The sequence below is a fragment of the Musa acuminata genome, chromosome BXJ1-11 (genome assembly GCF_036884655.1).
Source record: "Musa acuminata AAA Group cultivar baxijiao chromosome BXJ1-11, Cavendish_Baxijiao_AAA, whole genome shotgun sequence".
NCBI classification, from domain to species: Eukaryota; Viridiplantae; Streptophyta; class Magnoliopsida; order Zingiberales; family Musaceae; genus Musa; species Musa acuminata.
In genome coordinates, this window is record NC_088337.1 from 25,021,491 (window position 1) to 25,043,437 (window position 21,947).

The following is a 21,947-nucleotide window of genomic DNA, read 5'->3' on the forward strand; positions in this document are numbered from 1 at the left end:
CATGTGCATTTCACATTTTGTGCTTCCTTTTGATTGTTTGAATATGTTTATTTATTAGAGGTGTTATGATGAAAAATATCATTATTTTTTTATAATATCAAAAAGTATCCTCTTCTTTTTTCTTTTTCTTTTCCTTCTTCTTCAAAGAGATGTTTTTCATTCTCCTCATTTTCCCCTTCTTATAACATTCACACATCTCCTTCCTCACTTGAAATCATTGGAGGAATAGATTTTAGCTCAAAATGTCCACTGTCATGCATAGCAATGACAAGGGATGAAATATAATGCGTATAACAAAAATTATGTCGAGACGTCAAATGTAATTAATTATATCAGGGGGTTCAAATGAATATTAGGATAAAGTTGGAGCGTGTCAAAACTGGACCGGAAAGATGAGACCAAGACGAGCGTATGGAGATGTCAAGACTTTTGGAGGCTCACCGATTAAGCTTATAAGCATCAGGAGAACAAACAAACAAACAAAGAGCATTGACATTTTTATTGATATGGAACTGATACCTAATAATGGATCTGACTTACGGACTTCTTTTACCCCGACCTTACTCAGGAGAATAACAAGGAGCATTGACATTGTTCTCGATACACCTATAAATGGATTGACATATCTATGCCGACATACACACCGTTCAGAATGGCAAAAAAGAAGAGAATAAGAGGAAGAGGAAACCAGGAAAAGAAAGAACGGCAGCAGGCGGCAGCGATAAGAAACAGGTGGTGTTGCGATAAAGGCGGCTTCGGGCATGGGTGCAAGACAGCAGACGCAAATTACTTCGGGGCTTTGGAAACCATATGATAGAAATAACAAGGAATGAAAGGATTTGAAGTGTACCTCAAAACGGCTACCCGAAGAACAAATAGGAAGACGGATAATGCCTTTGGCCCTCGGTCCCACAGCTGAGCAACGGTTTCAACATTTGGCCAAGAAAACAGATCACAGATTCCATCCCCACTTTCTGAGTGCATGAGCACAAAGCTCAGGAGATAATAACGAAAATAAAAAAAAAAATTAAAAAAGCCAAAAAAAAAAATATTGACAGACAAAAGATAAAAGACTTCCTCAGAGGAAACCGTGCTTGATCCTCGAGTTCATGACAAGTATAAAGATTCAGCGATGCGATGAGATCATGCCTTGGCTGCAGCCCCTAAAAGGGGAAACTGGGTAGGATCCTCAAAATGGAGTGCGGTGGCAGCATCATGGCCTCCCCGCCCTGAATACCCACCTCTATATCCACCACGATCTCCACGACCACGACCTCTCCCACCAGAACCACGTCCACGACCAGATGATGGCCCAATGTACCTCTCTCCCTCCGCAGGTTTTAGAAATTCGTTTATGCTCACCGACTGCAACAAAGAGAAAATTCATCACAACCACCAAACTTTAAGTATGGGTAAGAATGATTCAGACATGATCATTGTCATTTCTAATTAGATGCAAATAAGGTAATATTAATAATATGCAGGTACACAGTACTAAAAACAAGTCTGCTAAAAACATATACTAATACTATTGGAGGAGATGGATATAAACCAATAGATATTAGCACACAGATAAGTCTATAAAATCGATCGCAGATAACCTAATTGGATTTATACATTGTAGAACAGTTTCTTTGCTGTGACCTAGAACATTTAAGAAAAAGTAAAAAAAGAGTTTTTAAACAAAGGAGAAATTACCAGTACACCCGATGAGTTATCAGTGATTACTTAGGTCAGTTCCCCTATATAACATCATCTTTTATTGGATGTCTAAGATGGACATCAGATAAAAGAGTGTCCATGCAAAAAGAAAAACAAGTAATAGCATGCAGCAACTTTGGATGAAGAAACCAGAAGATCAATTTGAAAAGATCGAAATAATCAAAACCAGCCAGAGTAAGAAGTTGCATAACATTATATAGAAAGATCAAACAGCATTTATGGTATCATTTATAGGCTAAACACAATCAAAATGCAAATGCTTAAAAGTATTAAAAGTAAACTCATATTCCTAATTGGAGATGCACACAAACTCAGTTATATATTGTTACATCTCCAATGTGGGACACTTGGTTTTTGTTACTTTTTTATTTGATTATAATATAGTCGTGTATATTTAAATACACCTTTAATCTTGTTCAGTAATTTTATATAACCATAATAAACAGTAAGTAATTGCATAAGAAATCTTCAAACAAAAAAAAAACAAAAAAAATCTATACAGCTAAAAAATCACCTGATTGTACTATGATATCCAAAACTGTGAAGATTCAAAGAAGGAAAACTACAGATTGAATAAAAAAACAAAAAAGGGGAAAAAAGAAGAAACTAAGGCTATAACCAGGTCTAGTTATACCTTACGAACTTTTTCTTCTTTTTCAGTATTATCCTTCTTCTTCAGCTTTTCCTTCTCAATTTTCTGCCACCCAGCAGAGTATGTGCTTTTTAAGTTAACTAGAATCACTAGACGTCAATGAACTGCTATCGCAACGAGTTTAATAGAATCATGATATATATGAGCTAACCAGTTTAATAAAATCATCTTCTTTCTTTCTCTCAACGAGCTGCATACTCTCAAAATCCTTGTCAACGACCACCTTTCTCTCTTCAATTTTCAGAGAAACTAAAGCCTTTCTTTTCTCTTGAAGAACCTTTGCATATTCATGGAGGGTCATTTCCTGGAAATAAAGAAAGCAGCCTTTAGAAATATAGTAATTATTCTCCCAAACCGTGACAAAACTCAACTTAGATCCTACAACTGCAACAACATGGTAACCATGTTATTAGACATAATGAGCTTAGAATAAGAGAAAATAAACAGATGGCGTAGAGCACAAGGCCCCTGCCAGTTAGATATTCACAGCCTCACCCCTAACCGCAACAAGACTTATTCCATTAATCAACCCTTGCACCTAAAACGCAACATTACATCCTTATCATTTTGACAGAAATATCTTCTACTTAATTTTAAAGTGCAACTAAAACTCAGTTTTGTTATGAATAATCACTATACATTATCCTCTTCCTTGGTATTAGTCTCCACAAGAGCCTCTTGAGCAACCAATTGCTTCTGATCTGCATTGTCTGCCTCTGCCCCCTTCGGGATATTGGTAGTTGCAGGCAGGTTCCTGATCCAGAATTTAGTCAATGTATTTGAATATGAATATAACACTGAGAGTTAAGAGAAAAACACAAGTAGCCATTTTGTTGTTATCTAAGATCAACAGAAAACAAAAGACAGTAATGGCACCAAAAGAACCTTTGATGTGATATTCTGCCATGCTGTAATATAGTAATCATTAATATCACAATAGAAGAGGTAATACAAACAAGTATACAGAATAAAAAAAAAATTGCTTGAAAAATATTATCTTCAAGCAAGAGCTAAATGCATCCATGCTTCTTTTCAGCCCTTTTGCAGTGATAAAACCACCATTGCTAAAAGCTCAATCAACAACAAATCAGCATATAGTGATAGAAAGATAACACACAAGGAATCTATCACCCAAAAGTGCAAAAAACAATAATGCACGAGCAAGTGGATCTATAGATCGTTTCCTCATGTTGCTTTACTACATCTATTTAAGCATAAACACTTACATGCCTAAAAATGAAAGCATCTACAACAAATAAGTAAAAAAAAACAAACAAATCTTAAAGTAACCAATAACACACAAATAATCAATCACCTGAAAGTGCAAAAATCAGTAATGACAAGTGGATCTATAGAACATTTCCTCATGGTGCTTTACTAAATCTATTTGAGCAAAAGGACTAATATGCCTAAAAATAAAAAATACTTTCGAAAAAATAAATCTTAAAATATCCAATAAGGAAATTAATATTTTAACATAAGCAAACAGTCCAGGTGAAGAAAAAGTGACAATTGTGTTGATCACTCAGGATGTTCCAGCTCATGTTAGCTTGTGTTTCATAAAAAATTCCTGCATACTTGAACCTCTTGATTAAGATTATTCTAACCTAAGATTATTATGCAAATTATTTGCCTCCAGGATGATATTAACAAAAAAAATTAATCATTCTGGTAATTAGCAGACAGTGTTTCGTCATTTTAGCGCTAGAAAATCCTTTGAGAAGGTAAAATAATTCTTTGCTAAGAAGAAAGGATGTCTTCCACTTGCAATGATATAGCAGTTAAATACAACAAGCACAAGCATACCATCCAGATGCATCATCACCAGTGAGCGCATTATTCTCAGTTTGATCCTTCCCCTTGGGAGCATCCTCTTTAATTTGAGACTCATTCCATCCATCACTTTTCCCATCCAGGACAGGCTCCCTCTCCACATACCTCTGGCTAACACCACCTCTGTAACCATGTTTGCCTCCACCAAACCCCCTCCTTTCACGGCCCTCAGCACCTCTGAAGCGACGGTTGTCACTGTCAAAATTCTTTTCCTCCCATCCTGAACTCTTCTGCTCGTCGCCAAACTTCCTACTCTCATATCTGGGCTCACGGTTCTCCACAAGTTCGTATCTGCTGAGGGCGTCGGCCCTCTCATCCAGCCCATCTCCGCCCTTGCCCTGGATCTCCATGTCAGCATTATCAAATCCCTGGCCCTCATGGAAGCCCCTTCCCCTTCCACGCCCCCTTCCACCTCTGCCACCAGCATATCCCCGGCCACGCCCACCAGAATCACTTCCGAAACCCCTCAAGTACTCACTCACAAACTTTACGGCGGCATCATCATCAGCACCACCGGTGCTACCAGATCGAAATCCAGTTCTCCCAAGTCCACGGCCACGACCGCCTCTCCCCCTACCCCTCTCCATCCGCTCTGGAATAAAAAGAATGAGGGATTCGGGAAAAAAAGGAATTAACAACCTAAAAAGAAACAATGATTTTGCAGCAAAGTCGAAGATTTGAACGAAGAGAAAGATAAGTGGAGAATGAATTCACCAGGGGGAAGAGGTTTAGAAAGGAACCCATCGGTGCCGGTCCTGCTCTTCGGTTTCTCTTCCACCACTACACCCGCCGCCGCCGCCGCCGCCGCCGCAGAGATCTTGGCCTCGACTTTCAGAAGGAGGGCTGCGACATCGCCGCCATCGTCGTCGTCACCCAGGAGGGAGAACGGATTGTCCTGTCGAGCCATGATAACCTCGAAGTTTCCCCCTCCTATTCCTTTCAAACCCTAACGGTAGCCATAAGAGGAAGCTCCACGGGCGCCACCGCCGGAATCCTCTCTTTCTCTCCCTTTCTCCCTCCTTTCAGAACGTAACCCTAGCCCCAAGTTCAACCTCCATGGTCGTCGCCGAATGATCTCTCTCTCTCTCTCTCTCTCGGAGCCAAAGCACCGAACAGCCTCGCTCGTGTGAACTTTGTAGGACTTGAACACGAGCGACGCACGGACACATACGTACCTCGATGTTTAGGCTCGTAGCGCGTAGACTATCGTGGGGCTAATTACGTATTATTTCAATACTTAGACATCTTAAAATTTCGATTCTTAAAATTAAAATTTTATATTAAAATTTTTATACTTAAAAAAAAATAAAATATCTAACTTCAATTATCCTAATATCATATATTTTATCAACGAAAGTATAAAAATAATAATCTTAATATTTTAATTACATTATTTTATGATGATAAATTACGACGGGTCAAGAGTGATTGTTGTGGATGAGAAAGAAAAAACGATAATGAGATATGAGATGATAACACATATGTTGATGCTCTTCATCTAGATCGGTGTTGTGGATGAGAAAGAAAAAACGATAATGAGATATGAGATGTTGATGCTCTTCATCTAGATCGGTGCCACTCAACAACTACATCGATGCTGACATAAATGCATAGCGATGTCGCTCTTTCTCATATCATTGTCATTATTGATGTCGATGCCGAGCGACTCTTTCGTCGCTTTGTATCTATGTCGACGTTGATGCAGTCACCAAGGATAATTATTGTAAAATTGTAAGCAACTATCTAGGATTTTCATATTTACATCTTTGAATCTAAGTTTTATTTATACATTATTGTAAAATTTTGCCCAATGATACAAATATCCTCTGATGATTATTCTGATAGCAAAATTAATAATAAATAAATCCTGGATAGTTATAATAATGATGTTAAGGAGACATTATGGGGTTTTAGCACAATCCATATACTATCTAGACATTAAGTTTACTTTAGCCATTTAAATTTACACGTATATTTAAATTTAACTTTTAGTATCTTAATGTCAATGTGGGACTTGCAGGAAATGGCAGTTAGCTTGACAGTTAAAAGATTTTAGTATCACTTACTGGTTGTAAAATATATATATATATATATATATATCGAGCTAAAAAATAGATATATATTAAAATTTGCATTTAACACTATATCCCTACTAAATTAAAAACATTTATAATATATATGCCAAATATTTAGTTAAAAAGCAAGATTTTTGGTATCAAATTCATTCTTCTTTTGTTTTCTATACCGACCATTAGCATGCATTTTAAAGAGAAAAAAACAAAAATTGTATACGTACCCATCTTGATCCGGTCAGATGCTAACATGTATTATTCTTCACCTTGATTTCCTTACAGCTAAGGACAGACAGTTCACGCCTCACCCGAGATGTGTTCACCTCGACGAGGGAAGAACGTGCAGCACCGATCAGATCCCGACATGCGTTCACCTGGGTTTCCTTCAAGCGAACAGTTGGTGCCTGAGCCTCTGCCGTGAGCATTTCATCGAACAGCAGAGTGACCCATACAAGGAGGAAGAAGGTCTTGCGAAAAATTCAATCTTCCCTCGTAAATTGGTCGGTGGCCTATTCTTGATGACAAACCGAGCATTTCATCGAACAGCAGACTGGATCATATTACAAGGAAGAAATCTTTCTTTCGATCTTCCCCCGTAAAATCGGTCGGTGGCCCTATGCATAATAACACACAAGACTGGAGCATATGCATGATGACAGGCTGAGCATTTCATCGAACGCTCTGTCTCCATGTGTTCCCTCCTATAATTGGTTGATCAGTAGCCCCTGATCGAGACCTCCAACTGCTCCAGCCTCTTTGCAAGCTCGTGCTTCCCACAATGCTTCAGTCCATCCACCACCGAGTCGAAGCTCTGTGGCATCGGCACCAACCCCATCTCCGTCATCTCCACCAAATAGTTTGCTGCCTCCACGAACCTCCCACCTCGAACACACATTTTCACAAGCATCGTGTATACAGGCCGGTTAGGCGGGTGCCCCTTCACCTTCATATCTTTGAAGAGACCGAACGCATCACTGAATCTCCCTGCTCGGCACAATGCCTTGATGATTGCCGCGTACAAGCTCGGAAACGGCTTGTTTCCGTCATCCACGGCGCAGTAGAACAACCTAAAGGCCTCCTCGATCTTCCCCACCTTCGACACTGCCGGGATCAAGATCTTGTAGGTCGAGATATCCGGGCAGAGCCCCAACTCGCTCGCGTCCTGGAGCAATCCCACGCAGAAATCGATCTCGCCGGATTTGCAGACCGCCTCCAGAAGCGAATTGAAGGTGGTGACGTCCGGCAAGACGCCTTCTTTGGTCATCCGCCGCACCATCTCCTTGGCTGCCTCGAGGTACCCTGCGTTGACAAGGCCGTCGATGAGCAGGTCGCGGCCGCGGACGGGGGGCTTGAAGCCGCGGCGGTTCATCTCCTCGAGGAAGTCCTGGGCTTCTCGGAGCTTACCGGCGGCACACCAGGCATCGACGAGGGTAGAGAAGGTCTGACGGTCGGGGGGGACCTGCTTGCGGGCCATGCGGCGAATGAGGGCGTACGCGCCGTGGAAGTTGCCGACGCGGCAGAGGGCGGAAAGGAGGGCATTGTAGATGGCGGTGGTCTGGGGACAGTCGAACTTGGGGAGGCGATTGAAGACGTCGACGGCGAGATCGGGGAGAGCGGCTTCGCCGTAGGCGTCGATGACGGAGGCGAAGGTGGAGGGCAGGAGAGGGAGGGACAGGGAGCGCATGTCGGCGGCGACGGACCACATCTGGGACCAGTGGCGGTGGCGGGCGAGGGGGAGGATGAGGGCATCGAACTCGGCGGCGGAGGGGCGGTAGGAGGGGGAGGTGCTGCGGGCCCAGGCGAAGAAGCGGAGGGCGGGGAGGGGGGCGGAGGGAGCGGCCGCGCGGAGGACGCGGAGGACGAGGTCCGGGGTGGGAGGGGGGAGGCGGAGGCGGCCGAGAGTGCGCTCGAGGTAGAAGTCGCGGCGGACGATGCCAGCGATGTGGTGGACTACAGCGAAGTAAGCGTCTTTCGCCGAGGGATAGCGGGGCAGAGGCAACGCCGGAGGAGCGAGGGTGTCGAGGTGGCGGAGAGGGGACAGAAGGAGAGGAAGATGATGGCGAATAAAAGGCGGCGGCGAGGATCGGCGGCATATAAGCGGGACGGGGACGAACCGGAGCATCGGGTGGGGGCGTGAGGAGGCAGAAGCGGAGAGCGCGGCCAAAGGTCGACCAATATAACTCGGTCCGACATCAAACTCGGACGCAAATCGCGTTCTTGTACTCGAGCCGTGACTCGGTCCATGGCTTCTGAAAGCCGATCCATATGTTGACATGTTGATTCGAAGAAATATGTCTAAAATCTAAGAAGGTAAGAGAATAAATAAATAAATAAATAAATAAATATATATATATAAAGACTTTACAGCAATGGCTCAATGAAATGAATAGTAACCGAGGACGAAGAGAATATAAGGAAGAAAATGATGAAGAAAACTACTAGAGAGAGATTAAGAAGGCCCCCTTGAAATAAATCAAAAAGAGGTAAATTACATTCAAGATTATTATAATTAAATAAAATAAAAAAATGATCCCCATTCCTAATTTTCTGATGGAACATGCAATAACTTGGTCATCCATAAACAAAATGGTGATTCCAGAACGTGTTTTTTAACAGAGTGATCTTGTCCAAGATGTGAATGATGACTTTAAATTTCCTGCTAAATAGGAACAGATCTTGAATCTTGTTTCTGTCCAAGACAAAAAGAAAAAGACAATGTACAACATATCATTTGGAATGCCTGTACATAACAAGGGAGATTGTCCCATACACAGCTCATTGGAAGTCGAGACAGCACAATATGATCACCAGATGCAAACAGGCACAATTGCAGAAGCAGTTAGGAAATGAATGATTTAGGATTGATTTTGACTAGGGTTGAACCAAGAGGTGCAAAGGGGAAGAACAAAAGAAGAAAAAAAAAAAGCTCAACTGTCAAATAAACCCAAAACCAAACGTTACATCCATGTTTGGGACACTTTTCATGTGCATTTAAGTTTCGGCTCTACACCAGGAAGGTGCATCAAGCATACATGCTTCCACTTAGGCCAAACCATTGGGAGGGAGCAGATCCGATGAATTGCGCTCCCGCATATATGTGATTGAAAGAATCCACCAAACTCCTTAATGCCGATCATCAAGATCCATGCAATGTGTACCACAAAGCAAGAATAGTATCTTTTCAGCCCAGCAAGTCCTTGAACAGGTTAGGGTTATTTCCTGTTGGAGTCACACCCAACTGCCTTGCTCTTGCATCCTTTCCAAGGGAATCTTGTGGAAATGGGCCCTTCTTAATTGATGGCACACTTGTTGCTGTATTTGAGGTTTTATCAACCGAATACATGTCTGTAGTAGTGGAACTTAGGGAACCACTGCTTGATCCACTCGGAAGTAGGTCTGTGTACGCTGCCGCCATCAGATCAGGCGTTTCGAAACCACTAGTTTTGACAGAATTATCAAGCGGTGATGGCATGGGTGCTGGCCCTACAAGCCCTTCCAACTGCTTAAAGGGATCGACAATCGTGGTGCTGGTAGGGTTTGGTTCACCCAGATCAAGTAGATCAGGGACAGAAGGGGCAGCCTTTTCCTTGGATGTTTCAGGACTACGGGATCTAGCTGCACCTGGTCTCTCAGCATTCCGTGTGTTTCCCTTAGGTGCCCTTTGGGTCGATGTTGCTTTCTTCTCAGTTTTACCAGCTGAACCACCAAAGAGTGAAGCTGCTAACTTTTGCTTTTCAGCTGAAACTTCCGGCTGTTGTCTCCTTGACTCATTCAACTTATCACGTGATTGCGAGCCAACCCCATCAATATGAGTGACCCCATTTGTTGTCTTCTCTGTCGAGGTTGTACTAGATGGTCCAGAAGAAGATGAATACGTAGGCCTACCCCACCTCCTCTGAACACCATCAAGGTGAAGCTTAATTCCATGAGCTGCAGAAGATGCACCAGCCACTGATGGTAGCTTAGAAGCCTGGCTTGTTTCGCTATTGCAGGTGGTCTCAGGCACTGGAAAAAGATCGGCAATTGGTGTTGGAACTGAGACGTGAGGGATCACATGTGCAGGTGAGGGCCTTGGAAGCTCATATGCCTCAAACCTAAGCATATGGCTAGAAGCTTCATGCTGGTACTGGCTCTTGAAATTGCTAACATTAGACATGCCTGACCGTTCACTCTCTGGAATGTAAGGCGTCGCACCATTTTCAATGGATTGTTGAACAAAATCTTTCAAGAAAGTGAGATTCTTGTCAATCTGCAATAACCACATTTTTATCAGCATATTGGAATGGCCTGAGAAACAATGAGACACAATGATATGGAAGTCCTAAGAATACACAAATACTATGTATCTGATGATTAATAAATATAACAAAAAGCTAGAATTAATTATGTCAACATTTGTGGTCCAATGGCAGACAGCAGTTTGCTAAAAGTTAGAGGGCCATATAACTTTCAGGGCAACTTAAGCTTTTTGCAAAAAGATTTGACAGGACATGTAAAAAATAGCCAAATATGTCTAAGCATTCAGCATATTTTAGCCAATGGCCGTAGGTGGAAGTAACACACTAGCAAGTGGGGGCAACAAGAATGCAATTCTTTCAGCAAACCGTACATATATCCTCTACATCCTATTGTTAGGCATCTTAAAGAATTGCATGCAAGATATTGAAAACATGAACAGCACATGATCACTAGTAACCAAAAAATATAAGACAAATTCTTTACAATGGTATTACCCATACTGTCATGCCCGCTAACAAAATATGGCTGGCAATGTGGAAACTGCTATAAAATTACCTCAATATCCTCACAACTAGCATCAAGTGGCATGACACTTTCAACAGCTTGACTCTCTAAGCATAGCAATGCTTGTAGCTCATATGCACGTTGCTGTAAGTCTGTCGAATGTGATGTGGATAGTTCATCAATTAGGGATTGACACTGCAAAGGCCATGAGTAGTTAAAACAAGCTAGAAAAAAAAGATATGTGAAATAGAAATCCATGTAGAATTTAATCAAATAACAACATTTTCATATATCAGATAATATCAAAACAGATCATTTATATTCTGCTATCTTATTTCTTGAGTTCCTTAAAGCAAAGCCGAGCTATATTTAAAATCTTATGAAGTACGAAAAAAATGGTCGCATCTAAGTTTGAGGAACTAATTTAGTACGCATTCAAAAGCCTCTCTGAGACAACCCAGCTGATGAGGAACTTTACACGCTTTATAGTGGAACCTTTGCAAGTTTTCAAGTTTTCCAGTGTAAATATGCAAATATTTAGGTGTAAAATAAAAAGTTGTTCTTCCATCGGCAATAATTTGCAAATCTAGAGGTGCACAAAAAAACATGAATAACTGTCCAAAAAATAAAGCTTGTGGTGCACAAGAATTTTACTATAAAATAATAAATATCCTATCATTATCTTAGCAAGATTTCAATATAGTAACTTTAACATCCCTGTCCAAGGTAGGCTTTTGATGTGCATCCATAATACCTAAATCACATATAGATCACAGCAAAAAAAAAAGCATGTGGTCATTAGAATCCATAGAAAAAGTTATCTTGGATACTTGAAACTATAGATATATACGTATTCGAGAACATGCATGCATTCTAGAAAATATTCATTCTCCAATATTAAGAGAAAATTTAATGATCTAAGTAGGAAATAAGCCCACAGTCTGACGAAACAATGAACAACCAAATTCAGCTTCAATGACTAGACATAGAACAAGGTCATAAAGACCGATAAAAAATGAGTGATACAAGATCAGTTACCTCAGGCAACATTTCAACTTTCCTTCCTTCAGCAATTTCAAATGCGCAAATTTTCAGGATGGCTGATATTGCATAAGCCTATCAAACAGTTGAAAAAAGCATCACAAAATTGCAAATCCAGGCACTTCAATCAACTAAGCATATTCTTAAGTAATAAATTAATGAAAGTGGGGACGAGAAGATAAATGAATAAGGTCATAATATTAATAAGACACTATGTTGCACAAACTATAATGCCCTATGAGCATAATGGAGCAAGTTTATTGACTTTCCTTCCTGCTGCAACTTCAATGCACAAAATTTTACAATAGCTGATATTGCACAAGCCTACCTAACTGTTGGAAATAGATATCGACAAAATGCAAATGAACACACTTCAAGCAACTAGCACATTCATAAGCAACAAAAAATATAAAAAGAAAGGTCATAATATTAACAAGACAATATGTTGCACAAACAACAATGTATTATGAGCATAATGGAGCTGTTTACATGGCACTATTTTTCTTTTCCAGATGATAAAATGTTGATAAAAAAACAAAAGGCAATAGGACATAAGCCTTCATCAAGCTTTGGTATCACACAAATATAACACGCCAATTGTCACTGATGCCACATCAATCTCTCCAACGCAGGAATTTGTCAAATATGTAAATAGAGGATCAGATAATTAGCAATAGGTCTAAAATCAGTAAGCAGGTAGACACGCCTCTAACGCCAAACAAAGTAACAACACTAGGCACTCCCTGTGGGAGCTTAAAAATGTTTTCCTTTAAACAAGGTTCATTACAACTTTTGCTATATATATGCTGCATATTTCTCTAAAAAAATTTGTGCATTTCTTTTCTTTTTCATATCATGGTAAAATCTGCAAGTCACTCCATCTAATTTATTCTATCACCAGAACATACACATTTTGAAACCCAAAGCTCTACTACAGAATTACGCTGTTATATGTGCACCATGATCGGAATGGATCAATTATTAAACCAGACCCTAGCAATTGCAACGTCTAACAAAATTTCTGCATCCCATCCATAACTGAAAGTGAAACCAAGCAAAAGATGTATGGAAAATGCTGCCTTTGCACTCTTCATGACCAAGGATCAAGGTTTGTTGCACTCTGTGTGTGTACGTGTCTCTACACTGCTTCCATTTTCTTCAGTCCTCTTCCCTTTCTCCTCCTATTTTCCTCTTTCTCCCTCTAAGAATTCTTACTATTTTTCCTTTGACAAACTACATAGTGGCAAACCAAACTGGCTTAAGATGGTTGCACCAGCTGAACTCTGGCAGGTTTTCAATGTTTTTTATCCAAAAAAACTGACAAGGAGATGGTTGTCTATGTCCAATCATAAATTAAACTTGCCAATCTGGCAAATGCTGATTCAAACAAGCTGATCCAGAAATTAACTTCAAGCTTCAAAGTTCATGATTGATATAAAGCAAATGACTGTTTGACTCCTTATTTTGATGACCATTCTCAAGTCTAATCCCAAGGCTTGAGATGAGAAATTTTCAAGCAGCTTGATTTTATTTAACAAATTTCGACAATGGGGCAAAAGAGCTTAAACCAGGACGAAAGGAAAGGAGAAAGAAGTGATGCTCAAGAGATAAGATCCTGTACTTGATTTCTTAACATATACAAGTTTCCAGTGAGGAACCGGGAAATGAACATCATAGGAAAAGATACTTTGAGGCTTTGAGCCTTTTTTTTTCTACAGGTAATCCAGCCCAATGAAATTTTGGTTGGAAATGACTCTTAATGATAAAACAAATTTTCTTAGAAAAAAACCTAATGAATATGATATTATCTATGGTTTTGTCAGGATGACTGCAGAAACTGTAAGTAAATTTATTCCTTAATTTCTTCTTGACTATAGCCAGAACAAATTCATTTGTTTAAGGTAAGCCACATGAAGAGTTCAGCTATGTTTCACAAGGTACATTTAGTTATTGACTTGCATATTTTAGTTAATTATTTCACAAAGTCCATTGCATTATCATCACATTCCCTACTACGGAATGAGTGTACATAATAGAGTTATCTTGTGTATTTTTAGGTCATCGTTTCACAAATTTCATTGAATTGTCATCACACCCCTACTTTTAAACTGCCTAAGTCATATAATAGGACTCTAGGCATAAAGACTCCTAGGATCATGACCTTGCTAGTACACAGTACAAGTCTGTCAAATATTCAAACATCAGACATTCAAAATAAGCAAAATATTTACAATAAAATGCTAAGGTCAACATTTAACCAGCTATCAGATGATTGTTCATTGATATCACCTTCATCTTCTCAAGTATGAAGGATGTGCAGTTGAATTATGGATTTGTCTTTCACAATTGAGATAAAGGACCTGTTTCTTAACTATGACAACAGGAAGTCGTAATTTGCTAATTATATGGGTTAGCTACCTAGATTTTCATTCCACCATTTAACTTTATGTACCATAATATCCCTAATTAGGTCAAGAGCATTCAAATCTCTTTTTGTTGTTTCTACTACAGTGTGCCTTTCACTGGACCATTAATCCTAATCAACTTACCTTCTCTAATCATAGCATTTATAGATCTCCTTTTACAATGTTCATATTGTTTTAAATGTTTATCCATTGTTTTATCCTCTATTGGGACCACTTAATAATTCAGGACGAAAATATTCCTTGTTCTATCTTTCCTAGTAATCCCACTCTTATAAATGCACCTCAACACTCTCATCTCAACTACACTAATTTTTCATAGAAGAATTTGCTTCCATTTAGTCTCAAGTTCAAAACTTCCCATTTAATAGGTGATCTAGCTTAATTGTTTAAATAATCATCACGAATCAAGTGTTTCCTATTTCTATTAGATAATGCTGAACAAACCCTTGTCTGTCCATCACGAAAATCTAATGTGAGCATAATCATTGGACTGTTATAACGAAATCTTTGAGCATGAAAACTTAATCCATGTGGACCTCAAAACAAGATATAATCAGGAGTCAATCCTGTAGATTAGTTATTCTCAGTTTCTTCTTTATATCTAATATGTTCCAGAACAGTAGAAGAGAACAAACCAGCTAGAATATTGTAATGACACAAGCAAAATGTTCAACTTAAGCAACAACATAATAAAAAGTTATACCTTGACAGTATCATCACATAGAAGGGCCTCTGTCACATCACATAACTTTCCAATTATATAAGCAGCAGGATATTTCCCATCTGCAGTCCCATATTCCCCCAGAACCCAGCATATGACCTATAGTTAAGCACAATATGAGTACATTTATAAGAAAGAGAATTTCCTGAGCTAAAACAAATAATAAAAAATAAAATTAATAGAAACAGATTAATACTTGTAAAAACAGAGATGGAAGCTTCGGTTCCCCAAGAATACGCAAGTATGAGTCCACCTGCATAGAAAGAAGTTAGGACCAAAGTTTGATAGTTGGGCCCCCAATGGTTGTGGTGAAACCTAGTCAGACTAGTAACTAATTCCCAGGCATTGTTGACCCAAACTGACCTGAACAGCATGTGAAACTGGTAATCTGAATTCAATTGAAGAACTTATGGTGAAAAGGGAAATCATAATTTTTAAAAAGCCAGCATAGTGATAAAATTAGAGAAAGTTATATCATATGTTGAATCCCATTCATTCATCACAAATTATTGCCATAGACTAGACTATTATGAATATATACCCAAAGCATGATGTTGAATTTTCAAAGATAAACTTTAAAAGGTTCAAAATGGATACAATATCCTTTAGTAATAATTTAAACCAACTAGGTGATGCGTGATAGAAATGGGAAGACGGAGACAAAATGAAAAATATGAAGAGAAAAATTGTGAAAGAAGAAAAAACAGAGTAGAATTGCAAATTGGGCAAAAAAAAAAAAGAAGGCGAATTGGAATGCCAAGTATCTTTTCCAAGTTATCTGACTATAACATAGCTTGCTAATGAATCAACATGCTACTAGCGATTGGAGGGTTGCCTAACAGCTATTGGAAGCTTGGAACACCAATCAAGAGAACTTCATAACCAAACTACCACGACTTGGCCTGATGGAATAACTGAAACACTGACCCAAGATGCTTAGGCTCCAGTAAATAGTCCATTTTCAATGTGGAACTAAATCAAAGTATTACAATTTCCCTCATATAAGGATTTGACATCCTCGTTAAGTACCAATATAGACTAAATCGAACCCTAGTATGCAGCATGTGAGGTCTAGCTCAATGATGACTCCCTGTTGTGATGTGCCCTCTAGCGTTGTCCACGAGTAACCATATTCTACTCAAGCCCTCACTAAATGAATCCTAGGTTGACTCCGATACCATTTGTCATGATGCAACCTAATAGAATAACTGACTTGTTAACTTATTGATCCAAAACTGCTGGTCCAAATTGCTTGAAAAAAAGTTAACAATCTTGTACCATCAAGCCTTTATAAGCCAAGCTCATTTCTGATATGGGACTAAACCATGATATCACACGACACCACATATCAAATATGGAAGGGAAAGGTCAAGATAACAACAGGGAATTGAGTTGTGTGACTTCTGCTACTCTCATCCAATGTCGGTTTAATAGGTTCAGCATTATTGCATCTAATTACTCGCAATTCATTAAGACCTTCAAAACCTTGTGAGAACTTTTTCCAACATCAAGTACCCTGCTTGCGATCAATGAAAATACTCTCCATTCCTGAAGCTTGAATTGTTGGACTTCACCGAAATCAACGTATAAGCAGTCTACAACACAGTTACTAGGTAAACACATCACACTCTAGAAAAGTTTGTTGAACATATTCTTCCAGAGCCTATCAAATAGTGAAGCAAACACTGACACGATATCAGAGGTAGTATATTTCATCATTGACAAAGAGATAATGACAATACGAAAATACTTACTGCTGAAGACCTCAGCTTACTTTCAGCACCTTCATCATCCTCTCCAAATCCTTCAGCAATTAATCGCATTAAATTATGTGCCACTCTAACATTTACAAGATCACCTGCATGCTCAAAGACCTTATTCATGGTCTGGGAAATAAATAAACTTGTCAGAGGTAATATTTGGAGAGCTACAGAAATATGAGACAATATATGTAAATCAGTAAGAGTTAAACAATATGGGTTTAGAAGTAGTTACCTGAATAAACCATTCATTGGTTGGTGCGAATTGTTCAGCAAGCTCAACACAACGTGAGGCAATCTCTGTTTTGTAGTGATTATCACTGATGTTTATCATGTATTCAATCATACGGCCAACTATTACTTCAACATTAGTAGACTTCGTCATTTTATACAGTAATTCAAAGGTCTTGCGCTTTAGGGTATCATCAGGATCCTGTAGGAATGAATTTAAAACCAAATTGGTCCAATCATTTCTTAAATATGTGACAAAGTCATGTGCACAAGCACATACTAGCAAACCTAGAACATCAATAGGCATGCTCAAAGCAAAATACTATAGATCTACAACAAAGAAAGCTTGATCATGAGTAAATAACTATACTGGATAACAATTAACTACAAAGACGACTTGTTTAGTCATCTGATTGCTCTAGAAATTCACCTATTATTCCATTTTGACTGTTGTTACACCCAAGGTTTGAAATATCGTGTCGTACCGACATTTCGACATTCGTTCGGTACAGTACGATACTGTATACCGAGCGGTATATCGTTCGGTATTTTATATATATACTGTCTGGTAACGGGCGATCTGTGTACCGGTCAACTGACGGACCGATACGTACCGCCCGATACGAGCGGTATTATTCGAAACTGTATACCTTGGTTACACCTTTTGCAAAGCAAATCACTGTTATATACTATGCAATTTCTGTACACAATAGTTTTAAAAGACAATCTTGTAATAAATTAATCAATTATACAAATATACACCTTATATCTTGTTTCGATATTGTTGCTGTTGTAGCAAACAGATACTTGTTTTTATCTCTTTCCACTGCATGAAAAAACTGACTAGTTATCCCCACGAAACAGATAGTAAGACTGTCACTATTTAGTTCCATGTCTCACACTTTTCTTGTATCCTTGATTTTCTTTTCTGTTCCACAAATCTTAATTTAAATGTTTTATTTTGTAATGCTCTGATATAAAATTGTGAACTTCTATATTATATGTCAAATATTTTTCAAGTAAAATGTTTTCCTAAGTAGGTTATATTGGAAACATAAAATATTGGCAAATTACCAGATGATTTTGTTAAATAGCATATAGGATTTGGCATGTGTTTATAAAATCATACAAAAAACGAAACATAATCATGTAAAGTTAAATTGTAAGAACATATATTTTTATACACATCTAGATATAATAGAAATAATCAAAGCATTTATTTCATTTATTGTGTATCAAGAAAACATAAAATAATCTCTGTTTTGTGAAGTAGTTATTAAATGTGCAATTGATTGATGCAGCAAAAGATACTTCCAATCCAAGGCTAGCATGTGCATGAAATGCAGCATCAGAATCCTTGCCTTTGGGAAATGAAGAATGCTTGATCACATGTAGAACTATGGATTTCTGGCCCATAACAAAGTAAAGCAAATGGGCCCTTTCTTTCTGGTCCATATTACTGAACTGAGAACTTAGGACAAAGGATTACATGTGGGTTTAGCGCTTAGGTAGACAAACAACGTTGATTAGCAAGATCAATGAATTTTTAATTTAAATAAAAGTAACATACGTTTTTCTTCCCAAATTTAATGTTTAGGGTTTAAATTCTTCATGGGGATTGAGCATACAATGAGTTCTATCAAACTTATGATTAGTGACCATAGGTTGTAGTGTAACTCCAAAAAGCATGTTTCTTTTGAGAAGTATTACCTCTAAGCAATCAATGACAGCCAGTTGGTGTTCTTCGGCAATATCTGGATTTATTCTGATCAGTCTGCCAAGAGCATCGACACCCATGTATTTGAGGTTATGACTATCACTCTGCCCACGAAAATGACAGAAATAAGAAACTCAAAGCATGTCATTATCAACCAAAAACAAAAAGGTAGACATGCCTTCAAAAACTTTGAAGTAGCTTCTGCTGCAGCCTCCAGTAACTTAGCATTTGGATGGATCGATGAAACACAACATATGCTTTCATATAGCACAGCATTACCAATGTTGCTTGATTGTTCACACTTCCTAAAAATGTCACCAAGGACATTATACATGTGTCCACTTGCTTGCTTATCACCACTCCCGAGCAGTGCAAGAATCTTTAGTAGTTTTATCTGTAAAGAAAAATAGCAAGCTAACAATGTAGAACTGTGACGAGTACTGAGATTCAAGTATCATAGCTGCCATAATACCTGAATAAATGGAGCAGCCATTTGATGATAGTCGTAAGTCTTTGGAAGCCTTCTTTCGGCTACTTGCTTAAGAATGCCAACAAAACTGATAACCAAATCCTTGTATGAGTTTACATCTGCACAAATGAGATCAAACAGAGGACAAAGTGTTGCACCCATAACTCCAGGATCATTATCACATAGCCTCTGCAACATAATCAATCAATAAATAAAAATATTAGCTCACAGAAAGCCATGCCAGACATGAGTAGAAGAAATAATCAACAAAGTTTACAAAAAAAAAATTTGTAAGAAGATTGATATAGTATGTAAAGTAGCTTGTCAAGGAAAAGCCTGGTATTATAAAATCTAATGATCAGAGAAATGTTACAGTCAGATAGATAATCGAAACCCTTTCATACGTGATGATCTAAGAAAACAAGCTAAGCTTAATTTACCAGGTTCTGAAATTCACTTGATTTAGCAAGATATAATCATCAGGTTGTAACATGCCTAGATTAACCCCTGGAGTCTGGCCCAATTCATTCCCTCTTCACTTCCATTCTACTCTGACTGATATTCAATTATTTCCCTTTACAATCGAGCTATACTATCAAGGCAAACAAATAATTTTCTGTCTTTTGTGCCTGGTGCAGAATGCTTGGGCTAGTATGTAAGGTCAATATCAAATTAAGAAGCTCTGGGTAAGTTTCCGCAAAACCAAGCACAGAGAAATTCCTGCATACATGTTAGTGCTGTTTACATCAACTCTACCCCTTTTTCATATAATGGTGGTCTGTCTCATTCAATCTGTTTAATTGCTTCTCAAATCTAAAGGGAAGGTTCCTTTTCTAAAAATTGAATCCACTTCAGTTGGTTTGTCATCTAAATTCTAATTTCAAGAGTCACTTGTTCAGGTATTTTTCAAGTGCTAATAAACAATTCGAGGCCAGAAATGTTACAGCCGTTTAGTATTTTTATTGGCTCAAACAAGACAATTTTCCTGAAACAAAGCAGGCTGGTTGGAGGGATAAGATCCTGGGGAACAAAAAAGAAATAACAACCAGAAATCACCAACAAGCCGAAGGAAGCACCTTTTTAGCGACCAGAAATCCTTCTAAGTGCAGAAAATTGAATGTCAAGAACTTTGGAAAAAAATTGCAATCGAATACAACAAATGCAAGGGCGTAAAAAAGAAAACATACCTTTCTGAAATTGGAGACAAGGTGGGACACTGAGGCCGGGGATCGCTGGTAGAATCGGTGGAGCGCCATGACGGCCTTCTTGCGGACGGCCTCCTTGGGGTGCGCGAGGAGGTCGACGACCTGGGGGAGGACGGCCGGGATGGTCTCCTCGTTGATGAGCTTGCAGACGGCAGCGAGGGCCGCGCAGACGACGAGGTAGTTGTCAGAACGGAGGTCCTTCTGGATAGTGTTAACGATGAGGATGATGAGGTCGTGGTCCTCGCTGAGGAAGAGGGTGACGGCGAGGTAGCCGGTGCGCTTGAGGGGGAGCGCGTCATCGTGGGTCATCTTGACGGCGTGGATGTAGCCGAAGGAAGCGTCATGGCCGAGCATCTCGGCGTAGACGAGGCGAATGATGTACTCCTTCATCTTGCGGCGGGGGACGTCGGGCTCGGCGATGCGGCGGCGGAGCGACTCCACCTCCCGGAGGATGATGCGGTCCTCCTCCGCCTTGGAGCGCGCCTCCCCGATAGACTTCACCAGGTCCAGGAACTCCTTGGACTGGCCCCATCCGCCATGGGACCCAATCGCCAACTCCCGTCCGATCGTCTTCAACTGCTCCATGGTCGCTTTGCGTTGCTACGAGGGGGAGGATTCCCCCCGATCCCAATCCGGAACCACCGCGAATCCGAAACCCTATGGTCTTCTCCGCCCAAGATCCAGAGCAAATAAATCCCACCCACGAACTGCGATCGGTCTTCTTGGCGCAGCACTATTCAGATCGAGATCGAGATCTAAAACCAGAGAGAGAGAAAGAGAGATGGGGGAAGAAGAAAACGAATGATTTTTATTCGATTTTGTTAATAAAAAGCATCGAATTATTTCGGTTTAATTTGGTGGGTGGACTTCGCTCGAAGCGGAAGGTAAGATCTGCGGGCGAAGGCGCATCGCCAGTCACGTGCTTCGTGGGTCGATACGAACACGATGGATGTCTCCGATCGCCTCCGTCTCTTGCTCGATCCTCCCGAATCCGCTGGGAGATCCCTGGACAAGTCCTCCTCTCATCCCCTCGACCGAGACGATGGATCGTCCTTTCCCGTCGACGTCGAGTGGTTCGTCTCCTTCGTCGAATCAGGCTTCTTCCACACCCGTCGTGATGCCTTCCGTTGGGACTCGCCCGACTTCCAAGCCAAGTGTTTTCGGAAACTTCGAGAGGGATGGAAAGGAGGATTAATTATATTATATTAGGATACAGCATTAGGGTTCCTTCAATGATCATCGTGGAGGAGGAGGACCCAATGTGGCGTGGGGACTATAGGTTCAGGTTCGAGAACAAGTAAGGACCGAGCTCGATGTAGCTCAACGAACCCATGTTTGGGTCATTAACACACCAC

The 21,947-nt window shown here is 39.8% G+C and overlaps 3 protein-coding genes across 6 annotated transcripts; all 3 read right to left on the bottom strand.

Moving 5' to 3' along the window:
• Positions 1 to 474: 474 nt before the first annotated feature.
• On the bottom strand, positions 475 to 5,332 carry LOC103971522 (RGG repeats nuclear RNA binding protein A). 4 transcript variants are annotated; one of them, XM_065090167.1, is made up of 8 exons: positions 4,922 to 5,331; positions 4,181 to 4,799; positions 3,014 to 3,128; positions 2,526 to 2,678; positions 2,357 to 2,419; positions 1,150 to 1,365; positions 851 to 974; positions 475 to 753 (listed from the first exon to the last, which is right to left on the bottom strand). In XM_065090167.1, the coding sequence occupies exons 1-7, from the start codon at positions 5,112 to 5,114 to the stop codon at positions 861 to 863; spliced, it is 1,473 nt and encodes a 490-aa protein (XP_064946239.1). In that variant the 5' UTR covers positions 5,115 to 5,331; the 3' UTR covers positions 475 to 753; positions 851 to 860. The 4 variants fall into 4 exon arrangements, with proteins under 4 accessions (XP_064946239.1, XP_064946238.1, XP_064946240.1 ...); XM_065090166.1 differs by having other exon boundaries at positions 475 to 974; XM_065090168.1 differs by lacking the exon at positions 2,357 to 2,419 and having other exon boundaries at positions 475 to 974; positions 4,922 to 5,332.
• Positions 5,333 to 6,508: 1,176 nt separating this feature from the next.
• On the bottom strand, positions 6,509 to 8,514 carry LOC135597347 (pentatricopeptide repeat-containing protein At5g18390, mitochondrial-like). The gene has a single exon (XM_065090172.1). It carries the CDS (start codon positions 8,399 to 8,401, stop codon positions 6,995 to 6,997), a length of 1,407 nt encoding a protein of 468 aa, XP_064946244.1. The 5' UTR covers positions 8,402 to 8,514; the 3' UTR covers positions 6,509 to 6,994.
• A 604-nt stretch (positions 8,515 to 9,118) lies between these two features.
• On the bottom strand, positions 9,119 to 21,789 carry LOC103971524 (AP-4 complex subunit epsilon). Its single transcript, XM_009385557.3, has 11 exons — positions 20,575 to 21,789; positions 19,391 to 19,576; positions 19,097 to 19,312; positions 18,912 to 19,022; positions 17,206 to 17,403; positions 16,965 to 17,096; positions 15,407 to 15,463; positions 15,193 to 15,309; positions 12,061 to 12,138; positions 11,074 to 11,217; positions 9,119 to 10,528 (listed from the first exon to the last, which is right to left on the bottom strand). The coding sequence occupies exons 1-11, from the start codon at positions 21,175 to 21,177 to the stop codon at positions 9,461 to 9,463; spliced, it is 2,910 nt and encodes a 969-aa protein (XP_009383832.2). The 5' UTR covers positions 21,178 to 21,789; the 3' UTR covers positions 9,119 to 9,460.
• Positions 21,790 to 21,947: the final 158 nt, after the last annotated feature.

What these genes read in the sequence shown, in the direction of transcription:
- LOC103971522 (XM_065090167.1), bottom strand. Translation starts at nt 5,114, where the DNA reads ATGGCTCGACAGGACAATCCGTTCTCCCTCCTGGGTGACGACGACGAT. An exon ending in TTCTAAACCTCTTCCCCCTG is followed by an intron (nt 4,800 to 4,921) that starts GTGAATTCATTC and finishes TTTTTATTCCAG; the next exon opens with AGCGGATGGAGAGGGGTAGG. An exon ending in GGTGATGATGCATCTGGATG is followed by an intron (nt 3,129 to 4,180) that starts GTATGCTTGTGC and finishes ATTCTGGATCAG; the next exon opens with GAACCTGCCTGCAACTACCA.
- LOC135597347 (XM_065090172.1), bottom strand. Translation starts at nt 8,401, where the DNA reads ATGCTCCGGTTCGTCCCCGTCCCGCTTATATGCCGCCGATCCTCGCCG.
- LOC103971524 (XM_009385557.3), bottom strand. Translation starts at nt 21,177, where the DNA reads ATGGAGCAGTTGAAGACGATCGGACGGGAGTTGGCGATTGGGTCCCAT. An exon ending in TTGTCTCCAATTTCAGAAAG is followed by an intron (nt 19,577 to 20,574) that starts GTATGTTTTCTT and finishes ATTATGTTGCAG; the next exon opens with AGGCTATGTGATAATGATCC. An exon ending in TATGTGATGATACTGTCAAG is followed by an intron (nt 12,139 to 15,192) that starts GTATAACTTTTT and finishes ACTGTTTGATAG; the next exon opens with GCTTATGCAATATCAGCCAT.